Source organism: Nannobrachium achirus (assembly GCF_963921795.1).
Source record: "Nannobrachium achirus genome assembly, chromosome: 18".
NCBI lineage: Eukaryota > Metazoa > Chordata > Actinopteri > Myctophiformes > Myctophidae > Nannobrachium > Nannobrachium achirus.
The window spans coordinates 39,577,223-39,601,573 of record NC_137825.1 but is presented as its reverse complement, the minus strand read 5'-3'; the positions used below and the strand labels follow the sequence as shown (position 1 = coordinate 39,601,573).

At 42.2% G+C, this 24,351-nt stretch overlaps 1 protein-coding gene across 1 annotated transcript; it reads left to right on the top strand.

The window, feature by feature from the left end:
• Positions 1 to 2,804: 2,804 nt before the first annotated feature.
• Positions 2,805 to 13,240, top strand: cfap52 (cilia and flagella associated protein 52; the record flags this gene model as incomplete). The annotated part of the gene is made up of 14 exons (XM_080747841.1): positions 2,805 to 2,865; positions 3,091 to 3,290; positions 3,675 to 3,811; positions 4,140 to 4,268; positions 4,423 to 4,522; positions 4,922 to 5,038; positions 5,438 to 5,538; positions 5,954 to 6,124; positions 6,246 to 6,394; positions 8,036 to 8,181; positions 8,863 to 9,014; positions 9,323 to 9,425; positions 9,676 to 9,787; positions 13,059 to 13,240. 14 exons carry the CDS (start codon positions 2,805 to 2,807, stop codon positions 13,238 to 13,240), a joined length of 1,860 nt encoding a protein of 619 aa, XP_080603967.1.
• Between the last annotated feature and the right edge of the window lie 11,111 nt (positions 13,241 to 24,351).

Sequence of the window (24,351 nt, the reverse complement as noted above, 5' to 3'; positions counted from 1 at the left end):
TTTTTTTTGCCGTCACGTTGTAGCCACTTGAACCCCAGCAATGCGACACGTCGTGAGCTTGTAGATCGTCTATTTTTGGCGGAGATATTTGGTGTAGACGGTCTAACTCTGTACTGAGTCCTAATGGTTAATATGATACCATTTACTTTTTATCTTGTTTGTTTTATAGGGCTTTTGGTGCGGTGGTCAACGGCTCCTCAGAGTGACTTTGTCCGTTCCTATCTATGTCCCTAAGTCCCTATTATGTTCCATAGCATTCCGTTCCATTGCATGAGCTGCAATACCGGTGGTGACCAAGTGGCACTGTTGCATCACACACATACACACTGAGCTGCAATACCGCTGGTGACCAAGTGGTGCTGTTGCGTCACACACACATACAAACTGAGCTGCAATACCGCTGGTGACCAAGTGGTGCTGTTGCGTCACACACACACACACACACACACACACACACACACACTGAGCTGCAATACCGCTGGTGACCAAGTGGCACTGTTTTGTGTCTCTCTCACACACACACACACACAGACACACGTGCACACACACACCCGCGACCCTGAAATGAACTGCTACACACACACGGCCACACGCGGCCACACGGCCACACACACACACACACACACACACACACACACACACACACACACACACACACACACACACACACACACACACACACACACACACACGCACACCACAGCTTACTTCATTCATGCTCTAGTTTAGAAGAAGTAGACCAGTCAGTATATCATAGTCAGAGAGACATTTACTTTTACAGCATGATGCTGAAGGGGCCAGACCCACAAAAGCAGAGTAGCAGACCATTTCATGTCCAACTATAAGCAGGACAATCACAGTGCACAACACAGCTCAGCTGATGCCTCAATGGCAAACACAACTTGCCTCACATTAGCACAACATCGGTTCTCTATTCACAAACGGCACACTTGATATTCATAGCTACAGATTGAACAGAAGCCATGCCATTATTAGACTCTCCGTCTGTCTTGTGTAGTCGATTTTCTAAAATCCTGTTATTGTACTTTCATTTTTATTCACACTGTTGAGGAAACTTGTGATATAATAATTTCACTGACTGCAATTTTATGGTGTGACAATGTGCCACAGCAGTAGCCTATTATACTGTACATGCATTATATGACAGTGGTTTTGTTTATACATTTTATTTTTTAGTTGGTAGATGACAGTATGCATTATAGTAGCATACTGTCATAGTAGCAAAGAAACAATACTGTTTTATGTTGTTATTCTATTAAAGGCATAAGCAGCATTTCATTAACTTGGCTACTGTTAAGGCCTGTCCATACTTGGACCGACACCGAACTTTTCGGTCAAAAGGTCCGAAAGACTACAAAATGACGTCACTCGTGACTTCTGAAAGCATTACACCGAATGAGAGTTCGCAACTCACCGAACATTTCGGAGATACTGCGGACAGGCCATTATTGTTAAAGAGTTCAAATAAAGATGTTGGTTTAAAGATGGAAAATATTTATATTTAGAACTTTGTTAAGCTAGTGCAACTCAGTATATTACAATTATTATTTAGCAAATAATACAAAATGTCAATAAACATTTTATTGTTACAAAATGCATTTAAATTCAAGTTTGTCACACTCTGGTAGTATAGCTATGTGATTCTATGTTGTTAAGTACAGCACATTTTACTGGGCACCCCCTAAAAACCACTGGTCTACATGACAACATTTTGATCACCACTTTGCATATGATGGAATCAGGAATTTCCTTCATCATATATTCCCAGTTCCCCACTGATACACATACGGTATATAGGTTTGCATTTTAATCTTCACAATGTGCAGTATCTTACAGCCAAACCACAGGAATCAATGCCGTTTTAAATGAAAAACTTGAGCTCTTAAACAGGAAGGGCTCCCTAATTATTTTGTGCACAGCCTTGAAGGACACGTAGCTTGGTAGTGCAACAGAGTTTGTTTAGGGCTGTGACAGAAACATAAAAGTGTTTCCAGTGAATCACTAATGACTGGAAGAGGATGTTTACTGTAATATGCTTGTCCAATGAAGTTGATGCCCTTGAGGGGTGTGTGTGTGTGTGTGTGTGTGTGTGTGTGTGTGTGTGTGTGTGTTTGTGAGAGAGAGAAAGAGAGAGAGGGGGGGGGGGGGGGATTTTAGGCAGTATTTAGTGTTTAGTCTCTTCTTTGCATTAAGATAAATTCATTTTACAGCATTACATATCTATAGCCCCATGAGTCATGGCACAGGTCTTACAATTCGCTCAGAAACTGTTTCATATTTACACTGTAGTAGGCTAGCTGATAATCTGACATTTATTTTAGTGGAGGATGACTATCACCAGAGTCTCTGGAGGATTGTGTGACTGTATAATTAGGCTACAAGCATTTGATTTGACTGCAGATTTGTTCTCAGAGGAAATGTTTTCTCTAATCTTTCTGTATTTGTCAGTAGCCTATGTCTCAAAGTCTGTCTACAATAATTATAGGCTACCGCTACTCTCTCTTTCTGAGGCTTTGACACACACGCACGCACGCACACACACACACACACACACACACACACACACACACACACACACACACACACACACACACACACACACACACACACACACACACACACACACACACACACGCACACACGCACACGCTCTGGTTTCCGAACACCCACTGTTGCTATGCGACATTTGTTTGACATAGCAACGCAGCAACCTGCAAGCCAGAAAAGATTGGTTTTGAATCCTCCTGAAAAACGTCTCGTAAACGGTGGTTTTGCTTTTAATCATGGCGGATGATGCTCGGGGGATCCCCCAACTGGAGCTGGAGGCTGTAATTGGGTTCAATGGTAAGTTTCAAAGATAACTTCTTAAAAGAAAGGCTAAAAGTTCCCAACACAGTAGTAGAAGGCTAGCTCGCAAGCTAGTGAATACTGACTGTTGTTAAAATATAGGCCTATACGTGGCGCTATTTTCTGCTTATTGCCTAACTAACTTATCATCAACATTGATACATGTGTGCATTTCCCGTGCATTATTGTAAAAGTTAACTCCACACTTTATTGTTGGATCAGGACACGTGTTCTCTGGCCTGAAAGTGCACCCAGACAGAGAGCACCTGATCTACCCTCTAGGATGTACAGTCATACTGAGACGGATCAAAGATGGGAAACAGGACTTCTTGCATGGACACACAAACAATGTGTCCTGTATCTCAGTGTCTAAAAGTGGACGCTACATCGCCTCTGGACAGGTCACCTTCATGGGCTTCAAGGTGAGCACCACCACAACATGGTGAATGGACTTCAAATGGGAATGCCCATATATGGATGAAGACAGCCCATATCTGTGTGGCTGGTTCAGACAGGGATCTCCATGTATGGGCATAAAATGTATTATATGTATGATGTCAGATGTCATAAGATATTCACATAACGAATAACCGAGAAAGCATGTTCGGGGTCTCACAGCATATCTCCATATACAGTAGTACATGGATCTCCATATACAGTATGGGTAACTGGTCCGATATACATCACTGGACAGATGGCCAAGACATGGCGCGAGCTCGCCCTTTAGGGCAAGGTCGCTTGTCGCCCTGAGGCGCTTAGTAATTACTTACTAGTAATTATTATTATTATGGTATTTTGAATTCTAGGCAGACATAATCATCTGGGACTTTACAAAACGAGCAATTCATGCCCGGATGCAGCTCCATAAAGCCAAGGTGGAGTCTCTGTCCTTCTCTCCCAGCGATAAGTACCTGGTGTCACTTGGAGGTCAGGATGATGGAAGGTAAACATGACTGATCATTATACTTTCCCTCTTTGTTAAATACCATATCAAATATCAAATACAGACTGAGAAGCTCACAAATATCAATAGGAATATACAATGGCTCAAAGTGGGTTCCAGGGACCCGGTCTGTAACTCTGAACGGGAATGCTGCCCTCTATTGGAAATGCATGTCAGAAAATGTAACAAAATGCTAAAAGTCACTGGCACTGCAGTCTTTTCTGGTTGTAGTAATACTGCAGAAGTAATAGTAGTGATGATAATACAAGTTGTAGGAATAGGAGCAGTAGTAGTTGCTGTTTGTCATATTGTATACTGATGTTTTCAGCATTGCGGTGTGGAATGTGGAGACCAAGGAGGCCATCTGTGGGAGCCCCGCTTCGCCTCGCGTCGCCGGTCATTGCCTCACCACAAAGTACTCCAACACTAACGACCGCGTCTTTGTCACTGCTGGAGAGTGAGTAAAAATGTACCTAAAAATAAACTAAATGTACACGCTCAGCTCTAGACCTGCTATTTTAGCTATTTTGGAAATTTCTTAAGGCACTATACTTACAGCTGCCCTATATCGTTACATAATGCTATTGTTATTTAGTTTCTTTGTGTTGCAGTGGCACAGTGCGAGTGTGGGAGCTGGACGTGAACAACAGAAAGGTCAGAGCCACAGACTGCCAGTTGGGCCTGCTGAAAAGGATTGTCAAATGTATAGAGGTGAGAGATTGCTGAATCCAAGGCTTATGTAGTTCATCTTATTCACTGCATGGCTACTCTGAAGGGCTGCTGCCACTTTGTCTGTAGCTAGTAGCGAAAGTTACCATGTAGAGTCAGGGGAAAAAATATAGGAAATTGGGGAGATATCCAGTACCCCTGGCCAGCACACATAGTGTACATACATACATAGGCTACGGTACATGTACATACAAAGCATGTTGTGGTTACTAATGCTGCATGATAAAGGAATGAGTGGGTTGTCCTCTTCCAATTGAATGTGACACTGCAACATGCACATTTTATGTTGAATTGAATTGCAACCTCAATGATGTGACAGAATATGTTTGTTGCTTGAGCTTGTGCTCAGTAATTCTGTGGCTCTCTCCTGTCTTTGCCCAGATCCTGGAGGACAATCAGTTCTTCTACTGTGGTACGACCAGTGGAGACGTCATGAAATTTAACCTGGAGACCAGCCGTCTGAATGGCTGCTGGCCCGTTAAACACAAGTATAGCCAGGTAGGACAAAGACCACAGTAAATTGTGACTGCTGTTAACAGTGGTTGTTCTTATTTGATTGAAGTCAATGTTGCATCTTAGTCTTTGTCTAATTCTATTATTTTCTTGGCATGACCGAGACTATGTTTTTCACCCTGAACGTCCGTGTGTGTGTGTCCGTCTGTCTGCGAGCACCTAATTTCTGATACCTTTGGCCCGATCGCAGCGAAACTGTGCACACACTGGATGCCAGAGCAGAACCTCTGCGTCTCATTACCTCGGAACAACGCTACGCACCCTTCACAGACCCACTTGCTTTATGTATTATCATTCAGTACAGACCACTATGTGCACAGGACCACCTGCAGCTTTTCTGGATTCTATCTTTAAAACCTTGTACTTGTTTCTCTCATTGTGTAGGGCGTAAATGTCCTGAAATTACTTCGGTCTGGGAACATTCTTGTGGGCTCTGGAGCCGGCCTCCTTTCTCTGTGCTCTGGAGCTAACTTCAAAACACTCAAGTGAGTCCTGCAACCTAACCTGGCATACTTACAGGCATACCATTCCCCTCATATAATACTGAGTATCTATACGATAAGGTTTACTTTATGAACTACTTATGAAGTATGCCAATATTTATCCCAATAATGGCAGAAAACTTAACAACATTACTTGATTAACTTATAATGGGGGGAAACCAGTAAGACTCCCTAATCGGGAGATAAGCGACCGTCATGTCGCATACACAAACTTTAGAAGGCAATCGTAAGGAATATGGGAAATGGGACAGATGTAGAGTTGACTTTGACTTGTACGCTAGATATTAAGGTAGTGTGATCATACACTCTGGCAGGTAGAATTCAAAGGAATTTGTTTCCTTCGCTGTTTGCAATTTATTACTAATCCACTTCTCTTTTTCTCATCAACCTGTGCCAGACAAGTCCAGCTGGAGGGAGCAGTGACCTCCATCGCCGTGAGAGGAGAGGGGCAGCAGTTGTACATTGGGACAGACTCTGCTCAGGTCTACCGACTCACATACGATGACTTCAAGGCTGAACTCATCTCTTCCAGCCACAGAAGTGCTGTCAAGGACGTGGACATACTTTTGTGAGTGGAACACGGAGCGTCGGAGCCTTAACTGAATTAGTCCAGACCAATACTCAACTTTCCTCACTAGGGGAGGGCAGTGTTCATGTTCTGATCAGTCTCTCTTGCTTGTGTCTTCCAGTGGAACGTCAGAGATGTTTGCCACTTGTTCCCATGAAGACATCCGGGTTTGGCACACAAGCAGTTCCAAGGAGATGCTGCGCATCACAGTGCCCAACATGACATGTAATGCCCTGCACATCATGAGGGATGGAACCAGCATAGTCAGTGGTGAGACAGTCCCCTTTAAAATTCTCTGTCACACATCTCCTCTGTCAAGGAGGTTATGTCTTCGAAACTCTCAACATTTTTCGGACCCTTTGTTTTTCTGTTTGTCCGTCTATCTGTGTGTTTGCAGAATATCTTGAGCAAATTATGAATGGGTTTGCAGTGCACAAAACCTGATAGAAAGGTTAGTTCTTCTGGCCCACAGAAGAACTTACCAGTAAGACTCCCTAATCGGGAGATAAGCAACCGTAGGTCACTATTCTCCACATATAGGGCAAAAATGTGTTTTGCCAAAATCTTCCTGATCCATGTGGATGACATGAGTGTAGACATACTGTGTAGTGATTTTCGTGATTTTAGGGCAAAATCTGTAGGAGCAGTGTCCAAAAATGTGTTTTTAAAAATCGGCCTGGAGGTGGCGCTATATGGGAGAGATTCATGTTGATGGGATGAGTGTAGACATACTGTGTACCGATTTGCGTGATTTTAGGGCAAAAATTGTAGGAGCAGTGTCCAAAAATGTGTTTTGCAAGAATCGGCCTCATGGTGGCGCTAGAAGAGGGCCATGTGAGAAATGAGGGGTGGGGTCTCCGCGCCGGCAAGGCGGACGAATAGGTACCGGCCCCGGCTGTCCCGGTCGCTCCTAGCCGGAGTTACGGCATTTTATGTGAGCTGCAGTGTAGGGGGTCCTCCACTGGGGGCGCCACCACTTTTGCATCCGTTCTGGAGCACCAGGAGTCGGTGGTCCCCGGGAATTCCCCGTGAGCAGCCCCGTTGGGGTGGTCATTTGGTCAGTTTAGCACATTTGGTCATTTTTTACATCTGGGGGTCCCCCAGGGACCTGGGGGTCCCTGGAGCTCCGGGGGTCCTTGGAGGTTGTAGTTTGGCAGGTAAGGAGTGTGTGTGCAAAATTTGGCATGGATCGGGGCAACGGTTGCGGAGATATGAGCAGGGCAAGAGTGTGACGTGTGAGGTGTGACAGACAGACAGACTGACTGACGGACTGACGGACTGACGGACTGACGGACGGACTTACACTTTGTGCAGGGTTTGATAGTAAATGCGACCTACGGTCGCAATTAAACATATTAACCTGTACAGACCTGTCACAAAAATGCAGATTATACTACAGATTATTATAACACCACTTGTTTTGTGCCAGTGCCCAGTGGCCACTGAGTGTTGCTACTGTATATGAGTTTAAAAAAAGCCATAGGCTTTTTTGTACCTTTTCCTATGCAAACTTCTAATAGTCAATCAAACAACCAACCAACCAACCAACCAATCAATCAATCAATCAATCAATCAATCAACGTGCAGAATAATATATTCAGAAGTTCTATTGTCCTCAGAAGCACCAGAACATCCCATAGACAGAGAGGTCTATGCTTTTCTCAGTACATTTATCTATTCATATCGTTTTCAACTGTTGTAGAGTAGTCATCGGTGTCGATCATGTATTTTTGTATTTTTCAATAAACAAGATATAAAACCCCTATAATAATAACACAATAACTGAAATACCTTTTTATAAATCATAATGGCTGCTGAGTCCTTCAGGACCAAAAGCACAGTTGACAAAGAAGCACAAAATGAATGAAATCCATAACGAGGGATCTGACTGTCTCTGTGTGCTCCCTGCAGCGTGGAACGATGGCAATATCAGGGTGTTTGCTCCAGAGAGTGGCCGGATCATGCTGGTCATCCACAATGCACACAGCATGGGTGTGACTGCCATCGCAGCCACCAGGGACTGCAAGAGGATCATCAGTGGTGGGGGAGAGGGACAGGTCAGTAGTTTGGTGTCATGGCTTTGTAATGTTCACCACTTCCAGATCCCACGTTTTTATGATATGGGACTAGACTCAGTGTTCCAGTGATGACGTCTTCTTGTTAATATCACTTACTGTATAGGATATAATTAATTATGCTTTGATCAGGGCCACGCAGAGAGCACTGAGTGGTCATGGCACTTCAGCACGATTTTTGTGGGGGTTCCTTGTGCTATTTCACACCAGAAATGTAGTTAGAACTTAGCATGCTTTCTGGCTGTCTCAAATAAAGTTGTTTGCAGCTGCAAAGTTAAGGAGGTGGGAGGGCACTTGACATCTTGACATTACATCAGATGAAACTAAAACTGACTGATGGCAGCCAGCTCATTTAAATTATAATTATAAATAATAATTATTATAGTGAAATTATAATTATTTAGTAAAATGTTTTGTCTTGATATGGGCAGGTGCCCAAGCACCAAAAGCCCCCACCCTCTGCACATGCCTGGTATTGAGTAAAATAAAAACACAAATGTTGAATATAGACGAATCCACAGACGCTGCCGTGTAGTTGCGGTGTCGTGGTGCGAAGCGGTGCCACTTGACACCACAGCTATGATTGCTGCTCTGTGGACTCGTCTATGGGCTTTCGTTTTTAATTAAAGTGAAAGTGAACAGCATTGTGACTTTGTGCTGCAGGTGCGCGTGTGGGAGCTTCTCCAGGGCCGCCACCGGCTGCAGGAGACCATGAAGGAGCACAAGGCTGCCGTCAACTCCATCAAGATCAAGAGCGACGACACAGAGTGTGTCACGGCCAGCTCTGACGGCGCCTGCATCATCTGGGACTTAGTGTGAGTCTCCAAATACAATGGGAGCGTACCTCAGCGTGCCTCAGCATGCACGCACACACACACACACACACACACACACACACACACACACACACACACACACACACACACACACACACACACACACACACACACACACACACACACACACACACACCATTTCCTGAATGTAAATAATGTCTAGTCAAATCTAAACAAATGCTGTCTTTTGGCTTGTGTTTTGCCAACACGCACAACCTTTTCCTGTTATAACTCATTCGGTCTCGTTGTCTACTGTACCTCCCTGTTCCCTGTGTCTCCTACCACAGCCGGTTTGTGAGGAATCAGATGGTGCTGGCCAACACGCTGTTCAGGTGCGTGTGCTACCACCCAGAAGAATTCCAGATCATCACCAGCGGCACAGACAGGAAGGTAGGATTCAGAACCAGAGTCAATCAACAAATATTCCAGGGCTTCTGAAAACTGCTTGAGCACACTGAGGGTGACACGGCCCTGGTTAGAAGCTGGGACAGTGAGAGGTCTCCATATTAACCCTAGCGTGCTGCGTCCCTGTATTGGGAATGTCACAATACTGTAAGCAACATTTTTCTAAAATGTTCCAAAAATATTAACTGTCAGGAATCTTTGGTTTTAATGTAGTATGATGTTTCTCTCTGCTCAGATTGGTTACTGGGAGGTGTATGACGGCTCGGCCATCAGAGAACTTGAGGGCTCCCAGTCTGGAGCCATCAATGGAATGCACATCTCACAAGATGGGAAGCATTTTGTCACAGGTATGGCCAATAACATCATCAATCGCTCTTGTTGATGTTACACAATACTAATAATTAACATTTTCACTCAACGGCTCAAAGCATGATTGCATAAAAGCATATGAAACTAGAAAAGTGTGCTGCTTGGAGCACAGATCTATACCCCACGCCAGGTTGGCATATGAATGGAATATGGAATATGAATTGGGGGGTTGGAAACAGAATTATTACATACAAATTAAATCAATAAATAAATTCAGACAATTTCCAACAAACAACAAAATAAAATGGAACCACTGATACATAAAACCATTAGTAATCAGATCCTAGCACAAACAATTCTATGATCCTAGACGTAATTTATGATACCATACTGGTACACGTCATTTAGATAGCTTTTTTTTATATATTTAAAAAAAATGTTTAACATTTGGTCTTCTCATGCTTTTTTCTTAGATTACTTTTTCTACTCATTTTATTCTAGTCGGCGACCTGGCCAACTCGGGAACGATGTAAATAGAGAATGAATGCCCCGCCCTTTAATGCAAACCCCATTATACCTGTTGTCATAGGACCTGTTTTGACCATCTGTTTGCCTGTGTCCATTTATGCCCATATATGGAGATATCTGTATCTGTCTGTCTGTCGGCGTCCATTTTATGTCCATATATGGAGATCACTGCAGATATAGTTCTGGGTCCATTTTATGCCCATATGCCCATATATGGAGATATCTGTCTATTTGCGTCCATTTTATGCCTGCCCCACCCTTTAATGCAAACCCCAATATACCTGTTGTCATAGGACCCGTTTTGACCATCTGTTTGCCTTCTGTTAGCCTTTGTCCCCACCCTTTAATGCAAACCCCAATATACCTGTTGTCATGTTGTCATAGGACCCGTTTTGACCATCTGTTTGCCTTCTGTTAGCCTTTGTCCCCACCCTTTAATGCAAACCCCAATATATGGAGATCTCTGCACACACAGTACCGGTTGCGGAAAACTCTGATGTCAGACATCAGCTCCGCATTCGGGGAACCCCAATATACCTGTTGTCATGTTGTCATAGGACCCGTTTTGACCATCTGTTAGCCTTTGTCCCCACCCTTTAATGCAAACCCCAATATACCTGTTGTCATAGGACCCGTTTTGACCATCTGTTTGCCTTCTGTTAGCCTTTGTCCCCACCCTTTAATGCAAACCCCAATATACCTGTTGTCATGTTGTCATAGGACCCGTTTTGACCATCTGTTTGCCTTCTGTTAGCCTTTGTCCCCACCCTTTAATGCAAACCCCAATATATGGAGATCTCTGCACACACAGTACCGGTTGCGGAAAACTCTGATGTCAGACATCAGCTCCGCATTCGGGGAACCCCAATATACCTGTTGTCATGTTGTCATAGGACCCGTTTTGACCATCTGTTTGCCTTCTGTTAGCCTTTGTCCCCACCCTTTAATGCAAACCCCAATATATGGAGATCTCTGCACACACAGTACCGGTTGCGGAAAACTCTGATGTCAGACATCAGCTCCGCATTCGGGGAACCCCAATATACCTGTTGTCATGTTGTCATAGGACCCGTTTTGACCATCTGTTTGCCTTCTGTTAGCCTTTGTCCCCACCCTTTAATGCAAACCCCAATATATGGAGATCTCTGCACACACAGTACCGGTTGCGGAAAACTCTGATGTCAGACATCAGCTCCGCATTAGGGGATTCATTTTATGCCCATATCTGGAGAACGCGCGTGCCGGTGGGAAGAACGGTTCTCGAGATTCACATACATACATACACATTCACAGAGATTTTTTGTTGACTCCTGGCGTACGTGATGTCAGAGCCTTTTATGAAGTGATGTCACAATGAGTCAGCGATTGTGCCGATTTCCTCAGGAACAGCCTGATGTTAACAATCAGCTCCGCGTAAGGAGATTCCGAACGTTTCGCGCCGCTTCGGGAAAACCGCATGCCGAGTCGGGCCGAGGCCCGGCACTGCACTCCGCGCCGCAGCGGGGAACGCGCGTGCCGAATCTGAAGCCGGTGGGACGAACGGTTCTCGAGATACGCGGATTACAAACAAACAAACAAACAAACAAACAGACAGAGATTTGTCGCATTTATAGATAGATTATCTTGCTGTTGTAAATCGCTCTGGATTAACTCATTGACTGCCAAGGCACGAGTTTCACGAGTTATTACAGTACTCCCAGGCTGCCACAGCCCGAGTTTCCCGAGTTGGAAGACATTTTGAAAAAAAAAAAAAAAAAAAAAAAAAATTCAAAAGTTTTTTTTATAAAAACATTTCTAAAAATGCCTCAAATGTATTAGGCATGATCGCAATTGCGAAATTGCATGTTTAGCCCCATAACAAACACATCTTTCAAAATGTCAAAAATTGCTGTTTTGTCTGACTTTGAAGGCTTGTATCTCATGAATGCCTGAACGGATTTCCAAGCGGATTTTTTTGTTTGAAAGCTGTTAAAAAGTACTACACATATGGTGCATGATCTAGGCATGGGCGTGCACGATCCGTGCACTAAAAATTGATCCGTGCACTAGAAATTTAGGAAGGTGGCAGTGTTTGTTTTGTCTGACTTTGAAGGCTTCTATCTCATGAATGCCTGAACGGATTTCCAAGCGGATTTTTTTGTTTGAAAGCTGTTAAAAAGTACTACACATATGGTGCATATATGGTGCATGGGCGTGCACGATCCGTGCACTAAAAATTGATCCGTGCACTAGAAATTTAGGAACGTGGCATCCTGGTACTTGGCGGCCATCTTGAAAAGGGCATTCAATGAGTTAAGAGCGTCTGCTAAACTGTAAACTGTAACCAGTGACATAACAATCAACCAGTAGTCCAGTATGGTGCATAAGGATCAGACTCTTGACCAGTGACGTTCGAGTAAAGCCCTTTGCACACAGGACAGTTGCGTTTTTTTCGTTTGCTGCATGGATAAAACGCTTTGGATTTGGTGTGCAATGCTGTGCGGAATCGGCGCTGCGGATCCCAGAAGGAGTCATAAAAGGAGTGATGAGTTTTTTACCGCATGTGACAAGACGCACAAATCTAACTGGGTTCGATCAAGAAAAAAACGCACGGCCGCAGCCACTCGTCGCACGGCTAACTCGGATCCGGTGTGCATGAGGTCATAGAGAATCATTGTTTTCTTTTAAAAAAATGAAATTGTCCGTTTTATCCGTGCGGATAAACGCGCCTGTGTGCAAAGGGCTTTACCGTTGAACCCCTTGCATAATGTTTCTGGTCTCCTCTACCTCCGCCACGTCCAGGTGGAGACGACCAGCTGGTGAAGGTGTGGAACTACATGGACGGCGAGGTCACCCATGTGGGCGTGGGCCACAGCGGCAGCATCACCAGCGTCAAGATCTGCACCAACAACCGCACTCTGGTCACCACCAGCGCCGACGGGGCCATTCTCAGGTGGAGGTTCCCTCATCCGGCCACTCCCTAGAAACACCGCACCAAGCTCAGGAGGACCTACACCAGTGTTTCTCAAACGTTCACATTTCAAGGTCTCCCCTTAACTCCGACAGTGTACAAATGGAACCAAATGAACCGTAACAGGGTTCATTTGGTTCCTAACAGGTTCCTAACGGTAGAATAAAGGTGCGGTGTGACCGTGCCCTTACAAGTACAATTCTAAATGTACTTGAGTAAAAGTACAAAAGTATTGGAATCAAAATGTACTTAAAGTACCAAAAGTAGAAAGTACTCATCCAGCAGAATGTTCCATTTCACAAGTTCAAATGTATAAAAATCATTCGAAAATATCAGATCTACAAGCTCACAATGCGTCGCATTGTGAGCTTGTATATCAACTATTTTTAAATGCCCAAAATGTATATAGGGCTGAAGTGGTTAATGTATGTTTTGTAATACGGTAAAAATCTAAATCTAAAAAGTAACTAGTAACTTAAGTTTATAAATAATTATAGCGGAGTAAGGGTGCCCTCACACCAAAATACCTATGAGAGAGGAATCCACGTGCCGCCAATGCATTTCAATGAGAGTGAAGCGGTTTCATGCCAGCAGAGGATTTCTGCAAAAAACGCTCCCTTATCATTGAAATGCATTGGCGGAACGCAGATTCCACTCTCATAGGTATTTTGGTGTGAGGGCACCCTAAAGGTACAATATTTGACTCTGAGATGTAGTGGAGTAGAAGTGAAAGTACTGAAATTGGAAATACTTACTGCAACACTGCACACACACACACACAACACTGCTCAAATCCTTAGCTAGCCTAACCTCCCCCAAATAAATGTAAATCTGTTCCATTCTGACCAGAGGTTCCTTTCATGGTTTAACTGCACACACATTTTGTGGAGTGAAAGAGTGAAACTACTTTAATGATCGATAGAAAACAATGTGCCAGAGACAGCGCTCCACCTGCATGTCCAAATGTGATGATGTAATGCCATACTGTGTCCACAGAGAGGCAGTATGATACACCAAAAGAACTGTGACTTGATGGATTGTTAAGTAGCATTAAACATTACACTCTGTTTTAAGCCAGGTGCAATGTGCAATTTAGGACTTTTGAAAGGATTAAAACATTTATATCATTCCAAATTGCTTAGGCTTTCAACACCGCAGCACAAATGGACGTCATCACACAGAGCCTCATTTTGTATCACAAAACTGAAAGGTCAACAATTGCAGTAATACCATATATGCAAATATCACAATTCTGTTTTATCATAGATTTGATATTGACAAAGAATGAAAGGCTAATATTTTCAAATTGACCACATTGAGCTGTTTTACCAGCTGAATAGAATGTGATCTATGAACAACCTCTGGCTATATGTGACTTGTACTGTAGAACATTGGTTCTCAAAGAACATTGGTTCTCACTTGACTAAAATTAGCCCATTATATGCCTCTCAAAATGCACAGAGCTACATATCCTGTTCACACCTCAGCATTCACAGTAAACAGTCTAGGTGGTCTATCAAAGTCAGTGGTATATGGTCAACCACCATATACGTACATCCGAGAGCTACATGTATGTGGCTTTTCTTGTTGTTTGCAAAGCATTGACATGGAAACTATACCACATATTGTAGCTCTCCAGCAAGACGACAAAAGAACATACTGTACAGGGAGGTTAAATGTTTAGCCAGTAATATGCTGTAATGTCTAGTGCCTCAATTGGCATAACGACTACATTGGGGAGAAGGTGTTAAAATAAAATAAAATATATAGAGCTATTAAATATAGATTCAAAAGTGAAATACATTCAGTAGACTTTCCAAAACCTAGACCATGGGTCGACCTTAGGCTGAGCTAAAAGCTAGAGAGAAATAGTCTGTAGTTTAGATTTAAAATTGACAGTGGGGGGGCAGAACTTTTAATGTGGAAAGTTTAAGGGCAGCAACAGAGAAGGCCTGGTCTTTTTAGGTAACTGAAAGGAGCTGTTGAGTGGATGTCCAAAGCAACCTTGATTGATTGATTGATTGCATATTTTATTAGACAAAAATTAAGAACAGTACAAGTACAGTCAAAACAAAAATGTATTACAGCACAAATACAGTCAAACACTCTGCCTAGAAGGAACACCCCAACAAAGCCCTTGCTGTCTTGTTTCTGTTGGAGGTCCTTGGTATTTAATTAATTGACAAATAAATACCAACTAAAAACATTCAATATCATCACAAGTATGAAAACACTATATGTACAGAGAAGGGGGGAAAGGGAGTGGGGGTGATCACTTCTCGATTGTCTAATAAGGGAGAAGTGATAACTACCTCTGCCTCTGGCCTCCTGAAAAGTGAATTTTCAGGGCGCTTTTGTGGCAGAAAGAAGAGTTAGAAGATCGGACAGATATTGTTGAGTTATAGGTCTGTAAATGGGTACTCCACCAATACAGCACATTAAATTTTGATTATCAGAATATTTAAGTTTAAATCAAAATAAAACTGCACATATGCAGCTTTTGACATGAGGTGTAACACTTCAACCACTTGACCTCTATTTGGGTGAACATTTGCCAGAGATATCGGATCTACAAGCTTGTAGATCAAGTACAGAGCTAACTCAGGTCAAGTATAGAGGGTTTAAGTGGTTTATTTCCCAATAAGCTATAAAGTACTATCTCATCTCATGTAATCTTCCATGAGCTGAGCATGTTGAAGAGCATCACTGGCAGTCTACTCTCACAGCAGAGTATATACCGGTACTCTCCGAGTTCAACTCTCTCTTCTTCATCTTTTTCTTTCCTTTAGCTTTCCTCGCAGGGAAATCCAATGCTGCATAGTTCACCTCTTGTTCAACAGCATCATCACCATTCTGGAAAAAAAGATTTATGATACCAGAGATCAATTATATGCTAAACAGTATTCTATTTACTAGTCTGTATGCATGGATTTGGTTACTTGAAATACTTACCAGTTCAAAGCTTGACTGATGGACAGCTGACTGGCCATGTCTAAGATGATACAAAGGGTTCAGGGTTCCTACAAGTAAAAGCATAGAATCACACCATGTAGAAAAGTAAAACCTTATCATGGCAGTGTGTCTGTGTGTGTGCGTGAGTGCGTGCGTGTGTAACCATTTCATATGATGCTTTCTGTCATGGTCAATGCAAAACTGTGTCCAGGTGCAAAGTCTGTTGAGAAAGAACCTGCATGATTTTACTGTATGATTTGTAAAGATAAAGAGAGGATTTATTATACCTTGACAATGTTCACAAGCACTCTTTTGATTTCTGGTGTAAATAAGAACGACAATCACGATCACACAGCACGCCAAAAGTAACACCAGAACAACCAGCACAATGACAAGTGGATACAACTTCTGACCTGGAATCATAGATGAAAAAATCAAACTGTTAATTACTGACTATAAACATATAGTTATATAACAATGACACAATCTGAATATATTTAATAGTATATAGTAGATTCCTATTAAACAATGCAATTATTAAGTCAATTTAATTACCAGAAATAACCAATAGTTAATGTCACAGGCACCTCTTTTGGTCTATACTTTCTGAAGAAACTTAGCCAAAATCAATTCAAAACGGCATCCAATCCATTTAAATGCTGTCACAAAGTCATAATTGACTACAGTACACTTAGCTATTCTAACGTTTACACTTGACAACCACTAGCCCTGTGTTTTCATTTACACTAATTGTCACTTCTGATCAAACTACACCTGGAATTACAACATTTAAAATTTCAATTTAAAAGATCTTCACAGTTGAGGACTTTAAAGAGTGCTGTAATGTTAGTGTTTTATCATGTCTTTTACATTTTGCCTAAAATAATAAAACATTAGTCATGATGTATAATAAAATAGAATTGTTTCACAAACTTTTGATATTATGTTTTTATTCAATAAAATGTGCAAATTGAGAAATGAAAATCCTGATATACGGTACAATAAATTAATGCGCAGGTGTACTGTAGAGCCAAAAGGTCAGAAGGCGATGGTTTCTATAAAACAAAACTGTAAAAGGTGTTGAAAACAAATACCTATCCTACTTATCTCCAGCTTAGCTCCTTTGCCAAAGAGTATCTCCCCACATGCAGCCACAGCACAGTAGTACATCCCAGCATCAGAGGAGAGGACACTGTCCTTTTGGAGACTGTAGACACATCTCTGTGGATCTGAACCAGCCTCGGTTTCACATCCTCTACTCCTGTTCCAGGGAACTGAAACTATGCCAGGATGGGACTCATTTCGGAACCAGAACACATTGTGTTCTCCATTACACTGAGCACTGTCTGCTTTACTCCCAGAGAGAACCCAGCACTGAAGGGTCACTGACTCTCCGATTGGGACTGGCCCTGACACCGGTACCAAATTCTGGGTGATGGACCTCTCATGGGCATAGTCTGTGAATAGAATAGAATAGAATAGAATTTAGATTTTAGAGCGAAACTGTGTCTTTGGCCGACAAGATAAATGTATGCAATCATAATCATATAGTCTGCAGAACAATTCATGCCAGCTACTGTACAGAAAAAGATCATAGAGACTGAATGTAACATACTGTACCATTTACAACCAAATATGTGCCTTCTTTATATTCCATACTATATATTGTTCCTACTCCACAGAAGTATGTTGCTTCATCATCTTTGTTGATATTCTTGATGGTTAGATTGTAGTCAGCAGTGCTTGCATTCACGATGAAACGTGAGTTTTTAAACAGTGACTGTAGTTCAGTTTGTTCATAGGTTGAAGAAGAAACTACTTGGAGTGCATGTCCCAGACTTTGCTTGTACCAGTAATGCAATGTTGTAGACGCAGTTCTATTTAGTGGGCACCGTAAAGTGATGGTTTCATTGATTTGGACAAATCTCAAAGGGATCTGCTGGGAAACCTGGATCATGGCTGAAGAACAGTGGACAATGGGAGAAAAGGGGAGAAAAAATAGAATGACCGGTAATAATAATAATAATAATAATAGTAACCAGGTAAAACCAGACCAAAAAAATCAACAAAATAATATCTGCAAATCTTTTCTCGTGTCAAAACGTTTTTTCATAATTTGATAATATACCTAAACATCCAAGTATATGATGTACGGTATGTGTAACAAAGTTATAAATATTATCGAAATATGGGTATTACAGTAAAGTAAAATAGGATGTGTACTTACACACTGTCGTAAGAAGAAGCAGAACTAACAGTTTTCCAGTCATTGTTTTGACAGAAAGCTACCTCAAATGAAAGGTTTAGTCTGATGATCAAGGTAAGGCTTAAGTGGAAAATGCATCATGTGACTGACTGGGACATGAAAGACGCACTTCCTGTCAGGCTTCGCCAGCCCAGTATAGCCCTTTGATTTTATTTAACTCAAAATAAAAATACATTGTAATACGTATACAATACTGTAAAATAGCCCACAGGATAATTGTGCAGGAGGGAATTGAACTTCAAACTCCATGTTAACCATTAGATTCACAATTATTTTACAGATGACCTCTTTCACTATTCTTACTCCTCCTCATCAGACATTAAATCACAAACATGGGCTGTGCACTATTCCACACTTAATGTTAGTTGCTTATAAAGCTAGTGATATAGGAATTAAGGTTAAATTATTTAGTTACACAGTGTATTTGACTGTAGATGAGAACCTCATATACATTTTCTCTACACTGTTGGAGAGTTCAACTTTTTGGTGGAAAACAGGCTGCAGGCCTACTTGTAATGTTGGGGTAGGCTACTGTGAACTGAAAGTGTGTTCTATTTTGCACTTATGTGTGTAAGGTGACCTGGGTACTAAGAATATCAGCAAAATGGCTGAAATATGAAGTTAACTGTGCCTGCCGGAGTACAATAAGGCATAAGAGGGGAGAGAAAAAAGAGAAGGAGATACAAATTCTAGATGGAAGCCCAAAGACAGTTCCTCTTCACATGTACCAGAACATCAGTTCAACAGTAAAAACCCACCGTACCCTGGGTGCACGCAGGCTTACCACATCAAAGCAGACTTTCAATTCATCTGAACTCAGGAAATAAGAAAGAGATGTGACCGATCAAGTTTCACTCTTGCACACCTACAGCAAGTGTAGAAAACGTACATTGTTTATGAGTATATGTAATGATATACAGAATAGTACAGAAATGTGTTGCACTGTAATCTTTGCTCTGCTAAACAAATTCCAAGTCAATTTTATAAACTGTTATATATATATATATATATATATATATATATATATATATATATATATATATATATATATATATATATATACATACACACACACACACACATATACTCAACTTGTACTCAAGACATTAAAGGCAAGCATATATTCTATTATAGGTAGGTTGTGGTCGGTCATATCACTTTCTTTGACAGACCACCACCAAGACGGTTTACTGTGTTACAGCCAAGATATTGTACATATATGTACTGTAGCTCGGGTGCATTTTTAGAGACCTATAGAATGAGCTAATTTTAGTCCGGTGTGGTTATACGTGGCTGACAGCTTTAGTTTCTGTTTCCATGGCAGTATAGGAAAATACCCCATTTGAAGTTTTACACATTTTAAACTAACTAACATGAAGTGGGCTGTGCAAGCACAATACTCATAGAAGTGTTATTGCGACCGTCAGGTCGCAGTTACTATCAAAACCTCCACCAGCTGTCAGTCCGTCCGTCCGTCCGTCCGTCAGTCAGTCTGTCTGTCTGTCACGTGACGTCACGTCATGTCACGTCACGTCACGTCACGTCACGTCACGTCACGTCACACTTTTGCCCAACTCATATCTCTGCCACCGTTGCCCGTATCCATGCCAAACTTTGCACACACACTCCTTGCCTGCCAAACCACAACCTCCAGGACCCCCGGAGCTCCAGGGACCCCTAGCGCGCCGCCAAAAAGTGCAAAAATGACCCAATGACCACCCCAACGGGGCTGCTCACAGGGAATTCCCGGGGACCACCGACTCCTGGTGCTCCAGAACTGATGCAAAAGTGGCCGCGCCCCCTAGTGGAGGACCCCCGCCACTGTAGCGCACATAAAATGCTGTAACTCAGGCTAGGAGCGACCGGGAGAGCCTCGTCCGCGCGGAGACAGCCGTGCGTAGAGCGCCACCTACTGACGGACCTTCAGCCACCGGGAGAGACGGGGCCGGCCCCCGGCAGACCCCCGTGGACCCCCAAGCTACCGGGAAAAAAATCTCGGAAAATAGTCAAAAGTAGCCGATCTACAATCTACTGCTCCACAGCCCCTGGTTTATACATGTGACCTGACGGTCGCTTATCTCCCGATTAGGAAGTCTTACTGGTACTTACAGTAGGTACAGTATGTCACTCACAAGAGGCAACAATACCGTAAGTACAAAGTATACAATTGTGACTATGTTTTTCAGTAGCTACTATACAATTAAATTAGTTTAAATATATGCTTTAGCCTCCCTCTCACTCCTGAGTTCTGACAAAGCCAGAGCTTGAGAAAGAAGCAGAGAGAATGTCCCCCATGAATTTACACCAATTAGTGTGAACTTCATGCTCCCCCTGTGTCTTGTGGTGTGCGCGTGAGTGTGTGTACATACATGCTCTCGATTAAATGTGTGTGAACGAAAGTGTGTGTACTGTTATGTGCAGTGGCGGCTCCGGGGGGGCCGCCACTGCACCCCACTCTCCACCCCACAAACCCAATTGTGATGAAACATATTTAAGGAACAAATAAATTAAATATATATGAATATGTGAAAGACAATTGGTTGACTTCTATGTAAACCATACTATAAAACTGTACTTTTTATGCTGGAAAGCATCTTCAGCCTCACAAAAACCCTATTCGATCACATACAGTACTCAGATTTGGAGCTGAAAACGTCCAATGATCTGGTCTGTTCCGTTATCTATACTCAGTGAGAGAATGTCGTTTGTCATATTAGTACTATTCATTATTGTTTGTTGCCAAAATGAATTAGCCCCTGCTCTAAAAAAGCCAGCTCCCCCATATGTGTGTGTGTATTCATATGTCTATGCACAAACAGAAGTGTGTGCACCCACGCACTAGAGCAGGGGTGGGCAACTTTGATGATGGCGAGGGCCACTATATTTCCACCTTCAATCCAGAGGGCCACATTGCATATTGCTGCGTCCTACTTTGTCATTCTATTTATACAAAAGAAGCAAAAAATAGCAGATCTACAAGCGATGCGTTTTAAGCTTGTAGATCGGCTATTTTTTTGAATTGGAATCCTGAATTATTTTGTTATTTTTTAATTGGAATCCTGAAATCTAACATATTGATTTAATTTCAAACGCATTTAGTTATATACTCATGTTAACTTTATGAACCTAAATACAAATACACTGGACATAAAAAAAATACATTTTAATACTACTATGCTAGTCATTAAGCTACTAATATAGTCTGATGGAATTAAAGCAGGTCATGTTTGGAATTGTAACAGCTGAAATCAATAATATATCAGTATTCTGGTATTAACCTGCGGGCCACATTAAGTGAAGGTGGGGGCCGCATGTGGCCCCCGGGCCGCCTGTTGCCCATGTATGCACTAGAGAGTAGGGAAGAAAGTGAGTTCCACCGTGCCTCAAGCAAGGTTCAGGCAGGTCTGGAGCGTCACAGGAGCAGCACAAATATAACAAAAAGAACGAAGGCATTAGAGCAGCTCGGCCAAATTAAAGCCCTTTTCATTTAGGGTACTAGAATGACAATGTTTCGATGTCAAGACTACATCTTCGTTAGGTCATGACCTGCCGATCCCGATAGCCTAACGGAAATGAAGGGGGAGTGGGGGACGATTCCTCCTTTGCAGCAGTGGGCCCTTGACCCCTGGTCCTCACAATCAACCAAGTGAGAAATCAGCCTGCCATATCAAACTTGAGAAAGGCCATGGGTCCGGACAACTGCGCTGAGCACTCCCGTACACTCTGTAGCCGAGGCTACAGTGCATGCCTCTAACCTGCAAAACATTCTGCATTGGTGGTGGTAGGCCTGTCTTTGATAGACCACAAGGTTGTTTACGCTGAATGTTGGTATCAACAGGATATGTAGCTCGCTTCGCATGCATTTTGAGAGGCCTACAATGGACTAATTTTAGTCAACGGTGGTTATAGCTGACGTAATTTCAGTTTCCAGGGCACGACAGAAAAAGAGTTAGTTCCTTAATTGAAGTGGGCTGTGGGATTTTGCTCAAGTACAGTTTCATAAAAGTATTGTACTTATAGTTTGTACTGTATGATACCTATTAGTAGGTCACTCACCAGAGAATACAAATAAATGCTAAATGTAGGATACAAACAGGAAATTGTTTTGCTTTACTCAGTTTATAACGTGACATGGATATTTATAGTACATTTTTCATTTCCACTGCAGGTATTCACCTTAATCTTGGGGCTTCTCAAGGGCAGCGTCATTGCCCATTTCTGCTGCTTCATTCAATATCTGGTCACTTCCTCCCTAGTAGGCTGCAGCCAGGTGAAATAGAGATAACATTAAAATTAAAGATGATTAATTGAGGATTTGAGACGAAGAACCATTAAGTCCATATTTTTCAAATTTTGAAAATATATATTTTTTTATTTATTGACCAGAATGTAAACCACAACCTAATAGATTTTAATCTGTTAAATTCTTATTGCACTGCCTCCCCCTTAATTCTATTCAATTCAAAAGTTCAATTATTGTTGTTTAGCTTTTCTTGGTGTGCATGTGGCTTAAAGCGGCCAGTAGGGTAATTTATTTAACATAATGGGGGTCCCTGGCACAAAATATTTTCAAGTGGGCGTCTCTCAAGTGGGAGAAAAATAGGTCTACATATTTATCTGGGGTCAATGACCACAAACAAATGTTTAAAAAACATTAGGAAGCAAATAAACTACAATAAAAAAAGCCCAACGTCCAGGAGCTTCCTGCCAGCAAACTGGTGCTGTGGGAACCAACACATGGGCACCGGTCACGAGGACGTCCCACAATAACATACGTGGATGTACTCAAGAAAGACGTAGGAGCACAAAGCACCAACGAGCTGGCCAGATGTATGGAGAACCGGGATGACTGGAAGCGACGATGGAAGGCTCGTCTGAGGACGACCTAGAGAGAACGTCGCTTATTATAAGCAGACATGGCAACATTGTAACCAGGAAACTCTTTTGAAAATAGCCGATCTGCAAGCTCATAATGCATAACCATTTATACTTTGGGCTCCACTCCACTCCCCTACAGGTGAACAGACACTAGGTTTTCGCGCCTGTCTCTACCCACAGCTGCAGGACTCAGGAGACAGACAGAAACATTGACATGTCACAAGCTTGGACATACGATATTTGGAAGTAAGTAGAATGAAATAAACAACCCCAACCTCGTGAAAATTCAGTAGAGTGGTAATTGTTGCCAGGCAGGGAGTGAAGACTTTGAAGTTACATCTTGACAGAAATGTGAAAGAGATGTAAATCATTGTTATGACAAAATGCAGTGAGTTAATTAGGCTACCTACAGTTAGCTAAGCTGCTTAGCATGAATTGTGTATTAGGCCTGCTGGTAACATTTTACTTTTACTTGTAGGTAAAACTTAAACTAGTCAGATGAAACACTTTTGTGAGCTGTTAAGTGTATGTCCCTGTATGCGCTGTATTTTATTGAAATTCTTATGCAACATGCAGGCATAATAAAGCCTAAAGCACATAAATGTAGCCTGCTGTGGATGTATAGGCTATATCAGTTGTTTTTAAATCTGTATACTGTACAGTATAGGCTTGTAGGGGTCATTGCCATGCTGACTTGTGCAGGACAATGTTGTCATAATTGTATTTTTGCCATGGACACGGGAAGATAAACATGTTTAATATATTCTATTTGTTGAAATTAAAATGGTACATTATACACGGCCACTTAAATTTCTTTCTTTCTTTCTTTCTTTCTTTGTCTCTCTCTCCTTCCCAACTTATTCTGGACCATAGGAGCGATGTACAGTATACTGTACAAGCGCCCTGGTGATGATGACCCCAGATGGAGACAGTAAGCCAAGTGAGGAGTTTGACATCAGGGCTGTTGCAGGTGGACAACCTTGCTTTGGAGGGCTGTGAATATGGAACCCACTCACCATATCAAGCAA